This window comes from Balaenoptera physalus (assembly GCF_965194825.1).
Source record: "Balaenoptera physalus genome assembly, chromosome: 3".
Classification (NCBI taxonomy): Eukaryota; Metazoa; Chordata; class Mammalia; order Artiodactyla; family Balaenopteridae; genus Balaenoptera; species Balaenoptera physalus.
In genome coordinates, this window is record NC_138890.1 from 131419828 (window position 1) to 131438874 (window position 19047).

At 40.9% G+C, this 19047-nt stretch overlaps 1 protein-coding gene across 21 annotated transcripts in view; it reads left to right on the forward strand.

Annotated features, from left to right (window-relative positions):
- PDE4D (phosphodiesterase 4D) overlaps positions 1 to 19047 on the forward strand; it is a 1115543-nt gene that overhangs the window by 965571 nt on the left and 130925 nt on the right. Inside the window, exon 7 of one of the 21 annotated variants that reach the window (XM_082457171.1) lies at positions 8135 to 14158. The exons of 19 other annotated variants lie outside the window; for them this stretch is intronic. In XM_082457171.1, coding sequence (XP_082313297.1) covers positions 8135 to 8181 — 47 coding nt within the window. In that variant the 3' untranslated portion in view covers positions 8182 to 14158. Of the gene's footprint in view, positions 1 to 1935; positions 2073 to 8134; positions 14159 to 19047 lie in introns of those variants that run through there. One more of the 21 variants, XM_082457173.1, reaches the window with a different exon arrangement.

Here is a 19047-nt window from a genome sequence, read left to right on the forward strand (position 1 = left end):
AGGCACTAAGTTTTTTTATGAATATAAATTTTAGGACATGTTTCCCAATCCTACTTTCTATTCCCATGTAACCCCCAAATAATCCATTACTTACAGATCATTCTTTATAATCGTTATTAAATCCCATTTTAGTGGGGAAAATTTCTTTCATATTCCCCAAGCAAATACCTTCAGGAAAGATTTCTGAAAAATGGAGACACTAACTTTAAAAAGTCTTATTCTATGGAAGATCTTTTAATTGCAATGATCTCTGGGAAAGAGATTTTGGTCTTCGTGATGGGAGAAGCATAATTTTTAAAGATACTTATTGAAGTGAAAATATACATTAGAAAAGAAGTGTTAATAGAAAACTTTTCTCAGACCCCCACCCAGCTTGAGAGCCACTAATTGGTGTGGTTTCTACCCTTTGTGTGCTTGTATAAAGGGCCCACCTTTAGGCAAAACTTAGCAAGAAAACAAGTCATTTAGTCACTAATTGCCTGAGGTCAGCTATCCGCCTCCCCCCTCCCCCCCCCACAATAAAAGTGTGAAAAGGACTTTAAATTTGAAGAGTACAACCTGGAGTTTGCTTTGAGATGGAAATACTACATAATGTCTGGGACTGTTAAGCCTTCTTGACCTAATTTGCAATTAGAATTGAAAGAGGAAGGAAAGTGAGGTTGGAGAGCTTGGAGGTTGGGAGAAAGAAAACTAAATTTAGACTCTCCTTATAGGTAGGAAAAGATGAAATGTAGCTCAGGAATAAAATAGTAAACAAAAGAAGAGAGAAAGCAATCACAAAAATTTCTAAGAAGACTAGTGGAAAATGAGGTTGAACTCATTTACCTTCCTAACATATCAAGAATGCTATGACCTTGTCATTTCATCATTGTTACATTTGCTACCTCTTATCTCTTTCCCTGCAGTTATTATCAACCCAATATTCAGTCAGTCAGTCACATGAGTTTCAAGGCTTGTGCAGAAACAAAAGGGTGGGTCCAGTTTAGGAGATTGTGTCCCTAACTTGAAAGTAGGTGTGTCACAAAAAAGTCAGGGCTGGCCTTAAGAGACACTAGCTAACCACATCCCATGGGTCTGTGGAAGAAAACAAGGAGATAATTAGAAAATCATCTGAGGTCAGAAGGGATCCCCTGGAGGTATAACTACAAGAACCTCTAGACCCTATAACAATGAGGCCCCAAGACACCAGGTTAGATTCTGGGGAAAAAATCCAAGATGAGTAAGACAGAGTTCTGGCCTTCTGGAACATGTAGAGTGCCCACAGATGTCGGGACATCTTCTCTTCCACATGCCCAATCTATCAGCAAGGTCCTGCATGTACTCATTTAAAAATTTCATTTAGCAGAAGATGTCTTCCTTCAAATCAATGTTATTCAGAAAGAAGCCCGGTATATAACTCTGTGTAACACAGCAGACCTGCTTGAGATGAAGTGCGGCCAGGGGCCACCAGCCCCACCTGGTTGCCTCTTTACCTCATTTACTTTCCAGGACAGGGCCCTCAGAAACTGCCCCAGGACCAACAAAACATCCAAAAACAAGATCCTGAAGTTGACCATAGTCTTGATTTTGTTGATGACAGATTATGGCTTTGTGACCTTGAAAAAATTGTTTTACCTCTCCGGGCCTCATCAGTGAATTACAGGTGTAGCCGAAACTACTTTTTAAAGATGGTTTTAGGTGTGAACTTCCTGAAAATTGCTGTCAGAATCATTTGGGCAAGTAGGTTAGCTGAAGAAAAGGAACTGAAGGATTATTTAGACTGTGGTATAATTTACTTTGAGGGATATTTCTATTTTGTAGGTACAAAGAAATGATTATCTAATTGTGAGTTTTCAAGTAACAGTGTTTGTAGGAAATGTTTTTTATTAGGCATTTAAAGATCACCAGACTGGTTGCCATTTTACCAGTTATATTGCATTTTTTTACTACCTGTAGATCCTGAAACCTCTGGAACTTTCTTTCTGCCACACAAGTAAAATATCCACTTACAGTATGTATAAACTACTTATACTTTATAGATGGAGGATTCTTTCTGATTTTACAAGTAGAATACGTATGCATAGGTATAATTTTTACCTTCAAAGGAACAAAGTTTCCATTCAAAGGAACACTGATGATTCCTGAATCTAGCCAGACTTTTGCAACCTTCAAAGAATGACTATCTCCTTGACTCTGAGATGTAAATCTGGTAAAGGTTTTAAACTTTTATGACAGAATCACGTCAAGGAATATTACTACTTCTTTAGTTCCTGTAACCGTATCTTGATGATAAGAATATTTGCTTGCCATCTCAAAATCTTGACCCTCTGGTGCAAACACTTTTACCTACTATAAAGTACAGAGGTCTGTGTACATCTTATATGTATACAACAGAACATGTATTTCTGAACAAGATCAAGCCACAAAATTTTCACTGAAAAATGTTTTTCTAATTCTTTCAAAAACAATTTCTAGCCTTCTGGACTAGAGCTTATGACACAGCAGTCTTTAAGAACAACACTCTGATCTTTGGTTTACCTCCTTCATTTGTGCAAAGCAGTCTTTAAGAACAACACTCTGATTTTTGGTTTACCTCCTTCATTTGTGCAAAATGAATGTATATCTGAAAAAGATATATTTCCAATCCAAAGAGGCATTATAATGCTGTCAAATTTTTAAATCAAGAAGTAAATTAACTTTGCCAGCCCTGAGTGTAGATCCCCTCTCCTATTCCTGAGCTCTTTAACTAGACCTAATTTGCAGGACATGACTTGACAGAAATTTATAGCTACACTGAGACATACTGCTAAAGAAAGCTCTTAGGCCAGCCATCACCTCAAACTTCTAAAGTAGTAGGATCACTTAACAGGAGGATAATAACCCTTGGCATTAATTACATCAGGGCAAGTTGCAACTGCTTCATCTTTTTCCAATGTCTCCAGCTGTTGCCCTTAAGAAGAATGGATGTCTTCTGCCAGCCTGGCCATCTATATGGGACTGTATCTGTATGCATTTTGTGTTTCTCAATTTTGGAAATTTATCATTATTTAGCCCTCTAGCCCCTCCCCCAACCCCACTCCCCTCCAAGATGGACCAGAGTGTACAGGATCCAACTTCATCAGTTTTGTAACTTACATTTCACACTTGCATGTTTCTAAACATAAATGCAAGAATGACAAATCAAGTCCTAAGAAATCCTCAACTTTTCTGTACGAGCCACGAGATGCTGACCTTTGTTGCAAAAAAAAAAAAAAGAAAGAAAGAAAGAAAAAAAAATGTTTCTCTGTCCTCCTGGGAAAGCTCCCTCCCAGTTTTCCCTGGCTTCAGTTCCCCCTCCTGAATGTAACTGTCGGAGTAATTTTTTTCTGAAATGCAGTTCTAATCATATCTCTCTCCTGCTGATATCCGTCAGAGCCCTCAGTGCCTTCAGGGGAAAGCTTAGGCTTCTTTACCTTTCAGTGTCCTGTAATAAAATGACCAGGGGCTTTGGTATTAGATACACCTGACCTCAAATTGTGGGTCAGCCCAGGTGTATAACCTTTCTCATCTTCTGTTTCCTCATCTGCATGATGGAGTAACAGACGTTGTTAGGAGGTTATTGGAATAATCACACGAGATACCAAATATAAAAAGTCTGGTACAAAATGAAGTCTCAGTTAATGAGTGCCCTTTCTTCCCCCTTCCCCTCACTGTCTGCTCTCACTTAAACCAGTTCAAGTTCCTGCCTTCCATCCTGTGGCCCCCTGGATTCCAGTCCACAGTTTGTAGTTTCCTGATCAAACTCTGCTCTCCCACACCTCTGTAGCTTCTGCTTATACTGTTCTGCCACCCTTGGAAGTCTTCCCCACCCTCATCTCTTACAGAAACTGGAGGGTCCCTCCTTGCCCCTTAAAATGGCGATTTCTGACTTCTTCCTGAGTTTAAGCTTTCCTCTTCTATATGTCCATAAAATCAAGCACACACCTCTTTCATCTTACAATGTCCTAGTATTAGTTGTCTTGTCTTTTTTCCCTCATGTACCATTACCTCCTGGGACTGAAATCTGTGTCTTCCTCATCTGTGAAATTCCAGCGCCCACCCCCTAGCAAATATTAGTTAAAGGATTGCATGGCTTTGAAGAAGTGGCAGAGGCTGCTGAGGTATCAATGCAAAAAGCAACACGCCCACCCACTAAAGGGCAAAAGTGTTGAAGGCCGGAGACTAGATAGCTTGTAAATCACAGTGAGGATTTCTTTCTGTAGGAAATCTTAGAAAATGCAACCAAGCTGAAAGGGCTTCAGCTTTCCTTCAGTAAATGGTTACTGCGGGGACGGGACATACACGAGAGGAATACCAACATCGTCATGAGAAACACATGCACTGAATAGCTATGCTTCTGATGCTCTTGTTCCCAAATCGGAAACATTACCCGCTTTCAGGGACCAAAGGGAAGTAACATGTGTCCCCAGTGTTTGGCTTCCCTCTTGCCATGGACACTGTAAACAATGAGATTCCCCAGGGACTTCTCCTTAAACCTTGTTAGGGTTGATGAGGGCGATCGCGTGCACACACCACGGCACCTGCCACTGGGATAATTTAAGTCTTCTGCTGTTAGTTACTCCCTCCAGAGTGTCCTGGGTCATATAGACAGTGTCAGAAGAAGCATCTACATTGTTAATTACCTCCAGTGGTTCCTAAGGGTTGGTGTGTTTTGTTTGGAGAGTGTGCCCCTAAGATGCCCCCCATTTTTATTTCACTTAATTTCATAGATATCAGTTCACTTTTTCTGATGAATATGGGTTTATCCCTTCCCATCCATACCATGAAGTTTTTTGTCACCTTGAAAACCTCTTTGGCTTTATTATTCCCAGACCTACAAATAACTTTTTTTCCCCCTCAGATCCAAATTCCTTCCCTCCCAGTTCTTTCACAATAGCTTCTTTTTTGCTGGAAAGCTGTATACAAACTCCAGGAAACCCCCAGTTTTAGATCCTAATCCCAAAGGTGACATCACCAAAGCAAACTCGAAATCCTTGCACCAAAGGATAGAGGTGGAATTCTGGGATAGGGAAAATTGTGTGGACCCTTTGACATATAGGTAGAGGTACAGGGAAGCTGGAATGTGGGCAGGAAAGAAAGTATGTCAGCTTCTCCTATGCCTTCAGTAAATGCATAAGTCTCTGTAGTAACTCCAGGGTTGGCTAGGGAGACCAGCAGTTCCACATGGCCTGGGACTGAAGAGCTTCCGGCATGTGGGACATTCAGGACTAAAACTAGGAAAGTCCTGGGCAAATTGGGATGAGTCGATTCCCCTACCTACCCTTTGTTACTATGCTTCTCTCCCTCTGTCTCTCTCTCGGCCCTCTTTAAGTCCTCATTCCTTTGAAAACATGTATTGATCTTCATTTCTTCCTGATTCAAGCTGTATGCAGATCTTCAAAGATCTTGGACCAGCACATCCTTCAGAGAGAGCCCACTTACAGTAAACGTTATCACGTGAGAGAGCAGGAAAGCATATAGGTGTCCCTTGTACCAATTCTAATTGATGGGTCATGACGGTCTAGAGTAAAGTGTTACTAGTTTCTTGCATATCCTTCCAGAGAGTACTACACATACTATTCTGCACCATGCTCTTTTTAATGTAACAGTATATCTTTGGGCTCTTCTGTATGTGTTTATATAAATAATGATCTACATCTTATTACCTGACACATGGTATTTCCCTATGTATGTGCAATAATCCATTTAATGCTATTGATAGACCTGTAGATCATTTCCAGTTTTTTACTACTACAAATAACACTGCGAGCTTCCTTCTACCTGAACATTTTTGTGTCCTTTTATATGTTCATTGAATAAGTGTTTAGCAGTGAAATGGCATCTAAAAATTTCATGGACATTGCCAGGCTGTCTTCCAAAAAGACTACTTCAAGTTAGAATCCCATGATCAGCATAAGATACTGTTGTATTCCCACGCCCACTGACTCTGGGATTCGCAAACAGAATATTTTGCCAATCTAATTTAATCATAAATGAGGTTGGTCACATTTTCGTATGTTTATTGGTCACCTTTTTCCCACTTTTTAAAATGAATGTAAAAGATTCTTTAAAACAGTTATCCTTTTGGGAGTTTTGTATATATTTTTTTATCAACATGTTAATGTTTGTTAAGAAAATGAGCCTTGTATGCAAACATTTTGTTTTCTTTATTCTAATTCAACTTTGTTTGGGGTGCTCTTTACCATTTAGGCTTTTAAAATATTTCTGTAGCCAGAGTCATTTTTTCATATGATCTCTAGATGCCTCAGTATTTTTTGTCCTTGTTTCCTGGCACTTGGTGTGACATCTATTACATGGTAGACCTTTCGTAAATTTTTTTTTTTTTTTTTTGTCTGCGTTGGGTCTTCATTGCTGCGTGCTGGCATTCTCTAGTTGTGGCGAGCGGGGGCCACTCTTCATTGTGGTGCACGGGCTTCTCATTGCGGTGGCTTCTCTTGTTGCGGAGCACGGGCGCTAGGCACGCGGGCTTCAGTAGTTGTGGCACACGGGCTCAGTAGTTGTGGCTTGAGGGCTCTAGAGCGCAGGCTCAGTAGTTGTGGCGCACGGGCTTAGTTGCTCCACGGCATGTGGGATCTTGCCCGACCAGGGCTCGAACCCGTGTCCCCTGCACTGGCAGGAGGGTTCTTAACCACTGCGCCACCAGGGAAGTCCCCAGTAAATGTTTCTTGAATGAATGGATAAAAACAATCTGTGAATAAATTGATGTTATTTGCTTCTTCTTATTCATCCTTTGGTACACAGAGACTTGGAAAATGAATGCTAAAACCTCTATTTCAACAGGGTGTTACGGTGGGTCGTCATAGGGCAGGGATCTTGCTCGACATGTCATCCCTGTCACATGTGTCACAGTGCCTGGCACACAGACGATATTATATGTGTTGAAAGAATGAATGAACTATCAGAATAATGAGATAAATAAAACTTGGACGGACTTTATCCTCCTATACCAATGACAAGCCTTTCTGGAAAATGATCCCAGACCAGAGAGGGTTATACTTCCTGGCCCAGAATTTCAACTTATCTTAATATTGCTGGAGTTTCACACTTCTTTCCTTGGTTCCAAGTAAATTAAATGGAGTGGCAAGAAAAAGAAAAAGGGTTCTAACCATCATCCTGGGACCAGGGACCACATTTAATTGAATTTATAATGCCTATAACATCTCTGCTGTCTTTGAAAGATTAGAAATTTCCTAGAGAAAACAACTATTCCTACTGCCCGCCAAAGTACTCATAAAATGGCCTGATTGCTAAGAACAGAAAACAAACCAAACCAATATAAAATGAACCAAATAGCAACAGAAATAAATGTGCTTTAGTGTAGTTAGATGATTACCAGATCTGTTCTCCACAGACCACCATCCTTCAAAGTAAGGTCATGTCCTTCAGGATAAGTGCATCCTGGTCAGGGGATGTTTAATGAGGTGCAGTCCCTTCTGTGCGTCAGTTGCCTGGGTCATTTGGGGTCTTAGGAAAATCCTCTTGTTAGTGCACTGAACTGCACATGCATTATGTAACTCATTGCAACCCAATAGCTGAGCCCATGGTTTCATAGCTCTTAAAATATGCCACAGACCAAACCACCTGTGAGGCGCCAACTCAGCAAATGTGCCTATGTGAAAAACAGTCGTAAAAAATACAGAAAATGAGGATGAAAGAAGACTGAATAACAAGCTAAAGCTCATATATTTGATGTCATGAAGCATGAGAGGAAAAGTGCTCCATGTAAGTTGAAGGAAGATGGCAGCCATGGGCACTGGAGTTGAAGACCATTGTCACTATGTGAAAGGGTCATACAGTGTGGCATGAATCAGACTGACCACTGTGGGTCCCCTGTTGGAAAAACTGCAATTATGGATAATTATGTGCCAGCACTAGGAGAAATGCCAGCCGTTAGAATCTATGTTTAATGTGAAAATTGCATTTCATTTTTTGTGGAACCTCAATATATAGCTTACTCTATAAAATGCGGGCATATTTCTGAAGGAAAGAAAAATGCCAGAGTTGCATTTTAACATCCTGTTACATTTTAGTTAAATACAAAGGAACATGGCTTTTCAAAGAGAAAAATCTCTCAATATCTCTCTCCTTCTCTCTCTCTCTCTCTCCTGCAAGACAGCATTAAGTGATTCCAAACATCTTATCTTGGTTTATAAGTTAAACTAGACTCTATGGAAGAAAAGGAATGATGGGTTGTCCTCAAAATCCTCTTGTTCTACTGACTGGATCAGTTATTCTCTGTTAATAAGGTGGGAATGTGGCCTTAAGAGCTTCTACTGTTGAGGGAATCCAAGGAATTATAGATAAGTTGAATTGGTGAATTGATGAATTATGAATTTTCTCTCTCTCATTCTTGTACTGCAGTTGCCTTGTTTTTCCTAAACCTCAGTCTTACCCCAGATTCTCTTAGAGATAGCTTACATGCTAACGTTTTATGGGAGAGGGAGAGTCATGTATCTCAAGGAAGCAAGAACAGAGTGGGGTTGAAGGGAATAGCAGGAGGGGAGAAGAGAAGTAAATACAAAGTAATGTGTTACCAAGTTTGTCACATCTTTACAAGAAATGCCACAGCTAGTTGCTAAGTTACAAAAAATATTGCTTATGAGGTTGTATAGAACCTCATTTCCACTTGGGGGAAGAGGGGTGAGCAGATTTTCTGCCCAAACATCTTTTGTCTCTCATTGGTCAGTTTGCTCTACAGGAGCTTGACTCCCTGGACCCTCCAGAAGTCCCTGGGGAAGCCACAGGTTCCACATGTCTTACGTGGAGCCAGATGGTTCCTGTCAAGTCAGAGACCGTTGCTCAGGCCAGGTCCTCCAGAAAAAGGATGGGGAAGCAGAAAAGATGAGGCAGTTGCAGTGATGGCCAAGACCTTACTGGGACTGCCCCAGTCAGGAAGCTGGGAAAGTAGCCTGTGCCCAAGGGGTCAGTTGGGGAGAGCTAACCTGGGAAGGCCATAAAGGGGGCCCAGTACACTTACCTACAGTTTACTGTCAGAATTAGAATGGATCAGACCAGAGGTTTATTAAATTAAGCTTCTCTGCTCTCCTGATATAGTGCACTGTAGTTTAGTGCTGTATCTCCTGTTGTCTGAGTGCCTCATTTGTATCAGGTGTTGTGCTAAATGCTTCAAGTAAATTATCTTCCTGAACTTCCACAACTCTATGAAATCTATTTTACAGATGAGAAAACTGAGACCGAAAGCAGTTAAGTAACTTGTCTGTGTTCACATAGCTAGGAAGGGGCAGAGCTGGAATTTGAACCCAAGTCTTTCTAATTCTAAAGCTGCTGATCTCCTACACCATAGAATGAGTAACCATTTTACTATTCCTACTAGAGAAGTATGAATTCTAGCTATGAGTCACAGTGAGGCGGGGCATTCTCTTCTGCTTCATGCTATCAGAATCTTCACCTTTTTCTTTTTGTGTTTCATGGACATGGCAAGATCATAATAGATTGTGTGAGAGAGAGACAGAGAAAGAGAGAAAGAGGTAAATTTTGCAGGTGAATTTTCCAATTCTCCAAGTAATACGAGAATGGAAAAACAGTGATGGGCAGAATGTTTGATGCCAATGTGTTCTTGGACATAGACTGATCACGATGCTAATTTCAGCCAAAGGAATAAAGAAATTCCTGCTGCAATAGGAAGATCTCCCTTCACTAGAACAGTGAAATTGTCAAATTTTGTTAAATCAGGCTGAACATGTGTAACAACATGATCATTTTTCCAGCTCGTGGGGTTTGACTCACAAGGACATTTCTAATATATCATCTTGAAATCAGGTATTAACTCCAAAGCAGAGCTAAAAACCAATGCCACTTCCCACAATCAAATGGAAATGTTAATCACATCAACATGCCAGTAAATGCCGTGAGGTCCCATGCTGTATATGTAACAGGAATAGCAATAGGAACTTTTTTAAAAGAGAGGATAAGGCTAGTGTTATCTTCATTTGTTCATTATTGTATGCTTTGCTCTATTACCTGTTTTTAAAAGCTATAGCTGAAATATAAAATTTGAAATCTTATTCCATTGAATAAGGTCATCTGAATAGTTTTGAGTTGTAGTATTCTCAGTTTCAACTTACATGTACATTGAATCATGTAAAGGTCATTTAGGTCAGTGCTTTCCAAATGGCACATTTGGAATTAGATTTCTAGTGAAGGCTACGTATATTTCTAGTGAATGCTAGAGTAAGTGAGGAATGTGGCTTGTGTTCAGTCTCCCACGTGTTTGCCTCGAAATCTGAGACAAATCACTATCCTGGCTCAATTTTGATCCCTAACCCTTGGCACATTATTAGGAGGTCTAATGTATGTAAAGAAAACTTAGTCTACCTTACCTTTAAAGGTTATACCTTTAATTATTCCAGTGGACTGTGGGTGAGTGTATCAGACCCATCTTTATAAGGTATATAATTGGAATTTTTAAATAACTTCTCTTAAAGTGAAATAAACTATGTAATAGATTTGGAAGGCCTAAAGTGGGGACAATCATTATACAGAATTGCACATTGAAAATAATAAAGTTAGGAAATAGTATGGTTGTAGGGAGCATCAGAAAAGTCAACATATAAGGATAGGGAAGTAGAAGAAGGAAGGATTGTAAGCTGGAGCCACGCACAATTAGAAACAAAGACGTGCATCACAAAAATCCTCATCTGTGTTCCGATGGGAAAATTCTGCTAAGTCAATGGTTCCCAGACTTTGGAATTTCAAAATAAAAAATTAAGAGGTCCAGTATAGGATTATCAACTCATCAACTCTTTTTTTAGCCAAATAAAGCTATTTTCAACAGAACAACTGCCATACATGAGAACCATGATTTTATATGAGGATATTTATATCCTACATCCCACATATATGTAATATCAAAAACTAGGAAAGGACAAAAAGAGCAGTCATTCCCCAAAAGGGGACTTTTGAAACCTTTCATTAATGTATGTGTGCGTGCGTGCGTGTGTGTGTGTAACTATGTCACTTTGACCTTACTTTTTGTTTTAATCATTTCACCAAATGCCCATAATGTTTGGGTATGACCATGATAAAGTCATTCACGAGGGTATGGAATTATTTCATATCCTCTCAAAAATAACTTCTAGTGAGAAATATAGCAACTATTGAACATGACATAACAACCCAACTTTATATGACAAATTTTTATAGACCAACTACTTGTATATCAGGCACTATAATAGGATTTGGGGATATGTAGGCGACCTATATAGTCACAATTCCTACCTTACAGTCTAGTAGGGTACAAAAAAAATTTTAAAAATACATGACAAATACTTGAAGGCAAAATATCAATACAAATTGCTGTGAGAGTATATAGTCACATCAGCATTAAACTGTCCCTGACAGGACTGCCCCTGTGCCTTTTGTATATTTAAGTCATATTTTGTGTATTTTTAAAAGGCACCATCTGTAGGCAGATAGATTACAAAAGGGCCATCCCCTTGGATGAATGAATTAGAAAGTGACTCTCTTTCCTCAGGTTTATACAGGCCTGCCCGCTGGGAGCATGGCTAGATGGATGGAGCGTCTCTAGTGAAGGGTTTTAGGGGAGGGAAGAACATGATCAAATTTACATTTTAACTTATTAGTTTGGAGTAGTTAGAGGTGACTAAACCCTTTCCATTTGCTTGAGTGAAGTGGAAGCAATATCAAACATTCACAGTTGGCTAAAATATCGATTGGGTACAAAACTTTTATTAGGTTGGTGGGTAAGACCTAAGGATTCGTTTAGAAAGGAGAGTGCTTTTTCTCTAGTCCCCCAGGCAGAATTGATTGATTCAGGGCTAACTCACCAAGATGGACACCCTTTTCTGAATCACACACAGGTCTTTTGACATCTAAGTTTCCTTGATTCACATCCAACCTAGAATTTACTCAGATCACTCCGGTTTTGCTTATGAAATTTAGGTGAGTCACCTTATACAGGCGTGGCTGTAATTTGTTTCTGAGTTAAATGCTATTATCGTTTTATATTAGATTATTGATTTCTCCAAAGAGAAAGCATTTAAATTTTGATACATTTTGATGTTAATGAAATGAACTAAGTTTTGCAGTAACATGGTATACAGTGAAAATAGGCTTTATGGGAAGCTGTGACTTAGCTTACAAATGGACAGCTAGGCTTCCCAAAGCCCTTGCGCTTTTCCTGTGGGTTTGCCTTTAAGTTTAAGGGATTACTTAGGCTTCTTATCTCGGTGTACACAAAGCTAACTTATTGCCTAGATGAGTACTGGCAGTTTGTCTCAGAGAGAGGAGAACCAGAAAGTGTCTCAGCCCCTAAGCACTTACCTTTAAAGTCTCTCTCACAGACCAGTTTCAAAATAATCCTTGAAGAATTTTTAAGAACACAATTAGATTTTGTAGCTACTTGACATTCAATTGCAATTAAACGCTCAGTGCAAAATGCATTTTATAGAAACTTATCATGTGAGACTATGCTCATATATTTGGTTCGGATAATTTGTTTTTCACTAGAAGAATTCTTTAAAGGAATATACCCTTCTAGTTTTAGTGGTACTTCTCAGCTCTAACTCTGGTCACAAGGGGGAAAATACTCTCTGTCCTCTGTCTACTGTTTGTGCTACTTTATTAGTCCTTACCAATTTTATGATTCTCCCAATTTATTTTTTTGATCATCGTTTGTATCATTATCCTTTAATGAAGTTTCTCTTATGTGCTAGGCATTGTGACAGGAGCTTAGTAAACATCATCTCTAAGCCTTTCAGTAACCCTGTAAGGTAGGAATTATTATTCCTATTTTACAGATAAGGAAACTGAGGCTCAGACAGGTTAAGACATGCCCTAAATTTTTATAGTAGCAAGTGGTTAAGCCAGACTTCCAATTCAGGTGTGTCTGACTCAGAAGCCATCGTCTTTCAACTCTGTCTCATCTCTTCTCCTTCATTCTGGACCAGAATGTGATACATATCTGTCAAAAAGAAAGTGCCAAAAGGTGACTTAAAAAAGTAGTCAAAGTTCTCTGTGGAGAAGGCAAAACTAATATGGAGAGTGCTGGGAGGAGGGGCGGCATGAAGAAGGGGTCTCTAAAGATCTTATGTAGAAGTGAGGAAACAGTAATCCAATGGCTTGAATCAGGGAACGAATGAATTACATTAGGATTACAACATTACAATCAGATGGCTGGAAGTTAGGTAGTAAATGAGGCAGAATGATGGCCGGGTGCAGGGGGCTCACATATTTGGAACCCAGATAAATCTTTGCTCTTTCTTCCCAGACTCTATCATTACTTTTTTAAAAACCACCTGAATTTCATGGATATATTATTTTGTTCCATTCTATTTAATAATCTTGTCATGGGACTTCCCTGGCAAGTTCAGTGGTTGGGACTCCACACTTCCACTGCAGGGGGCACGTGTTCGATCCTGATCCCAGGCAGGGAAATAAGATCCCACATGCCTCAGGGTGTGGCAAAAAAAAAAATAATAATAAATAATCTTGTCACTAGTTGTGGAACTTCCTGAAAACAAAAAAGAAATTTCATAGAACTCTATTCATCCAAAAATTCCTGAAAACACACTTTAATAAAGAAATTCAGAATTATTCTTCAAGTTTGTATGAAAAATGGGAAGGTCCTAGGCAAATGGGTTTGGGCTTTTAAATAATCAAGAGCCCAGTGTTGTAGTAGAAAGAACGTACCATTTTGCGTGGGATAGTTTGAGTTTATCAGTCCTGACACTTAATAGTTGTGTGACTATGAATAAATCATGAACCACCTCTGAGCCTAGTTTCCCCACATGAAGCTGGAAGGGTTAAACCAGATGTAAACAGGTGCCCTTTAACTTTGTGATTCTAAATAGTTCTAGTTGGAATTAATGATTGTGCATTTCATATGTTGCTAAATGGCTTCTTTCCAGTACAGTCGCTCCTAATAAGTTTATTATGCGTGGCTCAGTAATCTTCAAGAGGAACCATTGTTATTTGGACACCAAGACCGTTTTGATTTGTCCCTGTCAAAGATTGGGAAGATGAAACCTGCCTAGATGTGTACCATTCTGTCATCATGTTAAATGACCTTGAGTCTTTGAACATCTAGATTTGAACTGGAGACATTTCCAAAATGTCTGGGGGTACATTTGGACCATAATTAACTCCACTGCAAATGAAAGTTTCATTGTCATCATAACATCTTCCCCCAAACTTCTGAGTGGGAAATGAGTGATGATTTTTAGCATCTAGGCTACCTTATAACATCAGCCTTTGAGATCAGGCCTCTTTTAAGTCAGGAGTAGTCAGAGGAAAATGTTAAATTCTCAATGATGCTTTTTTCACACTCAGCTATTATTATTGCTATTACTGTTGTTGTTCAACTGTGATTCCTTCCCCTCTCTGCTCAACCTCCTAATGTTTTCCTTATAATAAAAAGAGGAGAGGAGTGCTTGCTGCAACCTGGAGAAGTGAAAATGGGCTTGCTTTTTGGACCTGGGCTCAAGTTCTGACCTAGAGAGTAAGCTAGGTGCACTTAACCGGCGGGTCTTGTCCATGGCACGTTATAGGGGGAATCATCAAAGGCTTTAGCAAAACCTAAAGAATAATCAGAAGTAGGTCAACCAGTCTTGCCTAGGTGGAGGTACACACACACGCACGCGCGCGCGCACACACACACACACACACACACACACACACACACACACACACACACACGGGCAGGTCTCTGAAAGCTGGGACACAGAGAAGGCCCTGTAATCCACTTAGTCCTCTCCTCCCCTTTGGGGTCCTTGCAGGGGAGACCACTAAGGAACAGCCTTAAGTGGCAAGCTGCCATCCAGAAGAAGAGGATGTCTGGCTGAGCGCTTGCCAGGAAAGAGGAGTGAGTCCCTTTCATTGCAGAAATCCATTCCACGTTTTACCAAGAGCCCAGACTCGGTGAATAAGAGGCGCCTCTGAGGGCCGGTTTCTGATGTCGCACTAGGCACGATAAGAATGCCATTGACGTCAGCAGAGTCATCATCAGGGAGAATGGCACCCCAGCTCTTGAAACCACACCAAGCAATTGCAGTGCTTTTGAAAATTAAAAGCCGGTGCTTGGGGGGAGGGGGGAGGAGGGGAGGAAGGGAAACAAGCAAAGACGGGGGAGTGCTGGCTCCCGCTGAACTCTTTTCTTTCTTTTGTGCATTTCCTGTAGTTTCAAAAGACAGGCACTCGGGCGCTCCTGGGGTCCAGCACACACCCTTGCCTCCTCTCGGCCTCAGTGGGCACTTTAACCTGAGTTGGTGGGGGAGGGGCGGGGGGAGAGGATGGGAGAAAGAGCGGGGGGGACTGGAGAGAGAAGAATTTAATTTGGTTAACATTTCTGAATTCAGAGAAGACGAACCGTGCCACCCAGGTGCTGGACAGAGGCCCTGAACCACAGGAGAAAATATACACAAGCCTCGGGAATGAAATGGTTGAGCTAAAACTGATATGCTTGAAATGCCTGTTGATGAATAGATTACAAAGGAGGAATTAAACACTTCAAAAGAGCTGCTACAAAGCAGCCTCCCTTCCCCACCCCCACCCCAGCATCACTGTGGGCTCGTGAGTGTTTGTGCATCTGCCTGAGAAAATGACAAAGTCGTGGGTTTGCAAAGGGAACGCTGTGGGCAGGTTGTGATTGCAGCTTTCAGAGGCCGCGCCAAGGACATCACCTCCAGCTGCAATTCAAAGGGTCCCTCCGCTGGAAAACGTCTTGGAGGTTAGGAAGTCTTTGAAAACAATTCTTTAGTGTAAATGGTCCCCACTTGCAAATTCCACCATTAATCTAACCCTTTCATTCTCTTTCCCTCTCCCAACTGTTTTGCCAGCTTCACCCTCACTCCAGCGCCACCCGGCCCCTCCCCTCCCCGCGCAGCAATGTTAAAACCCCATAAAGTAGACTTGATGGCATCAGTGCACAACGTGCTTTATTTTACAGCATTGATTGGCGGCTTCCCAAAGCCATAACATCTTTTGCTGATCTGATTTTAATATCCATATCCTTCAGCTATACCAGAAAGAATGGTTTCCGAGTTGGGGAAATGTTAGAAGGGAAACAAAAGAACATATGCACATAAAGCGGAATCTGGCAGAAAACGTGGATTTCATAAATTGCATTGTTTGAAGCTCCTATTTTAAAGGGACTGTTAAGAAAGGAGCATGAGGGAGAAGCACAGTAACGGATCTTTCTTTTCAAAGACCTGTTTCTTTCTGAAAAGGAAGAAACGGCCAGCAGCACTCCTTTCAAATACACAAATAGTACTTGGGGTGGAACCCTCTTCTCCCTCCCATTTGTTCTTGAAAATTGTACAGGTTACATTAAGATGGGCTTCCTCCTTTCATGTGACCGAGTAAATACAGGAAGGAGTTTAGCACAGCACATTTACTGTGTACACTTAGTGCATCCATGCGGTACTGTCGGTTGCACCCTCTGACAGGTCCCACGTACAACATCGTAACCTGGCTCATATTGGCTATTTTTGTTTTGTTTTGTTTTCATTTTTGTTTTGTAACAGACAGCGCCTTATAAATGGAGTCTTTCTTTTCTTCCTCCCTCTCTACGTTTCTTCCTCCCTCCCTCCCTTCCACCCTCCTTTCCTTCTTTCCTTTCTTTTAAAAAATACTGAGTACTTTTTTTTTTAACATCAAAGAAAGAAAGAATTCTGAACCTGCAGTCCCAGCATCTTACAGGGGCCTGAGGAGAATCAGAGCCCCCTCTCCAGCTGCAAGAGGCTGAGTATGTGAAGGTGCACCAGATGATGGGGTGAGGGTGGGGTGAGGATGAGGAAGCAGGGACCACAGCCTTCTCACACGGCTTTGTCCACAAAACGGTTAGAAGTACTGACTTTGATGTTAAGCCTGTTAACACAACGCAGACCAACGGTTTCCATCTTCTTCACCTTTTCTGCTCCGTTGCCTTGATTACAAGCATTCTGACCTGTCTCCCCAAGTTGTTCCCGTTCCTGTTGGTGTGTCTGTCATCCCCCCATCCTGCCCCACCCCTCCCCTTCTATGATTATCCGTTATTCTCTGTCCAGATCATTTCCTCCAGCAAAAAATGGCAAACGCCTTTCTCCCTCCTTCCTACCTAGAGATTCCTTTTGTCTCTTGCTATATACCTTTCTCATGGCTGGAACACTCCCAGACCCCTGTGATCCACCATTTCCTGGTGATGCTTAGGTGCGCTTTGCACCAGGCACCCTAGCAGGAAGCTCAGAAGCCCCCACCCCCCCACCCCGAGTCAGGGTGTGTTTTAGAGATGTCAGGCTCAAATTCACTGAGCACTAATTTGCAACAGGAAGTCCTAGTGAGCCTGATGAGGGATGGGAATTAGCAAAATAGGGTTGGCAGTCAATTGACAGAGGAAGCTTAAGGAAGGGGCTCATTTAGAAAGGAAAAAGAATTTAATCCTTTTCAGGTGTGTTAATTTCCTTTATGGGCAGAATTACCATGGACTTGGGGTATTTTTTAGTCTTTCTTTTCCCTAAGGTCTGGCCTCATTTCATAGGAAGGAGGAAGGATAAATGCAGTGAATTTGATTATGGACACTAGCCTAACCCTGGCTTAATGAGCCATGGAAACGAAATAGCTCCATCTCCCATAACTTCTGTAATCCAAAACTAGAAGCCCTGAGAGCAGTGTGGCTTTGGTTACACATATTTGTAGTGTAAGCCTTGCCCCAGCATTTGAAATGTTCATCAAGAGATCTGAAATGTCTTAGTTCTTTGAGTAGCAGGTATAAATTTTTTTAGAATTAGTTTAGAAAAAAAATACCAGAAATGAAGAGATCTAAAAGAAAAAAATAATCCACAACCTAGAATTAACAAATATTAATATTTGTCATAGCTGCCTCTGATTTTTTTAAATAAAAGACATAAAACAATAGAGATAAATTTGAAGATCCTATGTCCCCACCACCAGCAGCAGCCCCATTTCCCTTCCTTCTCCAGAAAAACCTCTGCCATAAATTTGGGAAATAGTCCCAAAGTTTCATCTTTTTACTATAAATATTTTATTCATAAATAATATACTATAATGTTAAAAACTACCAATAACTTTTAGCTTAAAAAGTTTTATCCAACATTGTGTGTGTTGGATTTTTTTTTCTCTTTTCCTTTTCACTATGTAATTCCCATTAATTAACTGGTTGCAATAGATCAGCAGCAGAGTAAGTGATATGAGAAGGTTAGTAGAATTACCACTTTCAGAAGGGATCTCAGATGGGGGGGCTAGTTAGGCTGCAGAATGATCAGGACAAAATTCAGCGAAGTGGCTTCGGGTCAGGCTGAGCTGCGATAAATGAGAAGAGGGAGAAAGGAGATCATGGTGGAGTCAAGGGGAAATCAAACTTGCTGGGGACCAGCTTAGGATGGGCTGGTTTTACAGCACGCTTTTCTGTGTGACCTTGAGCAAACCACTGAGCATGATGGCCTCTCTCTACTCCTTGGTGGTCCTCAAGTTTAAAATGCAATCCCGGAACCCCAGAGTGCAAGTAATAGAACTCTTCCCCCACCCTCCCTGAGTCAATAACCAAGGAATTGAAGACCTAGAAAGGTGTTATGATTCGTATATACCCATCAGAGTGAAATCGGAAGCTGGCCTCTGAGTAGGAAAAGTTATTCCTCTTTGAGTACATTTCCAAAAGTTATACCTTTTCAGCAGTTTCCAAGGTAATAAGTGGATTGACTTGACAGTTGGTCAAATACTGAAAGTGGTGTAAAGGCAAGGACTGTCCATTAAGCAATGCTGCCTTACTACCGTGTATAGCTGACGCTCAGACGATTTAAGCAACGTGTTGAGGGTTGCATAGCTTATAAATGGTAGAGCAAGATTTGGCCCCAAGTCTGTCCACCTTTCACAAACATGTTTTGAACTGCTGTGCCACAGCGTGCTGCCCCAGTACAAGCTCCTTTCAAAATGCACTTACTTCCATACATCTCTGCCACTTAAGCTGCCCCACCCAGAAGGTTTCAGATTTACAAGGACATACATATTTCCTGTCTATAAGTATTAGGGCACAGGGTGTCTGGAATAGAACCTCAG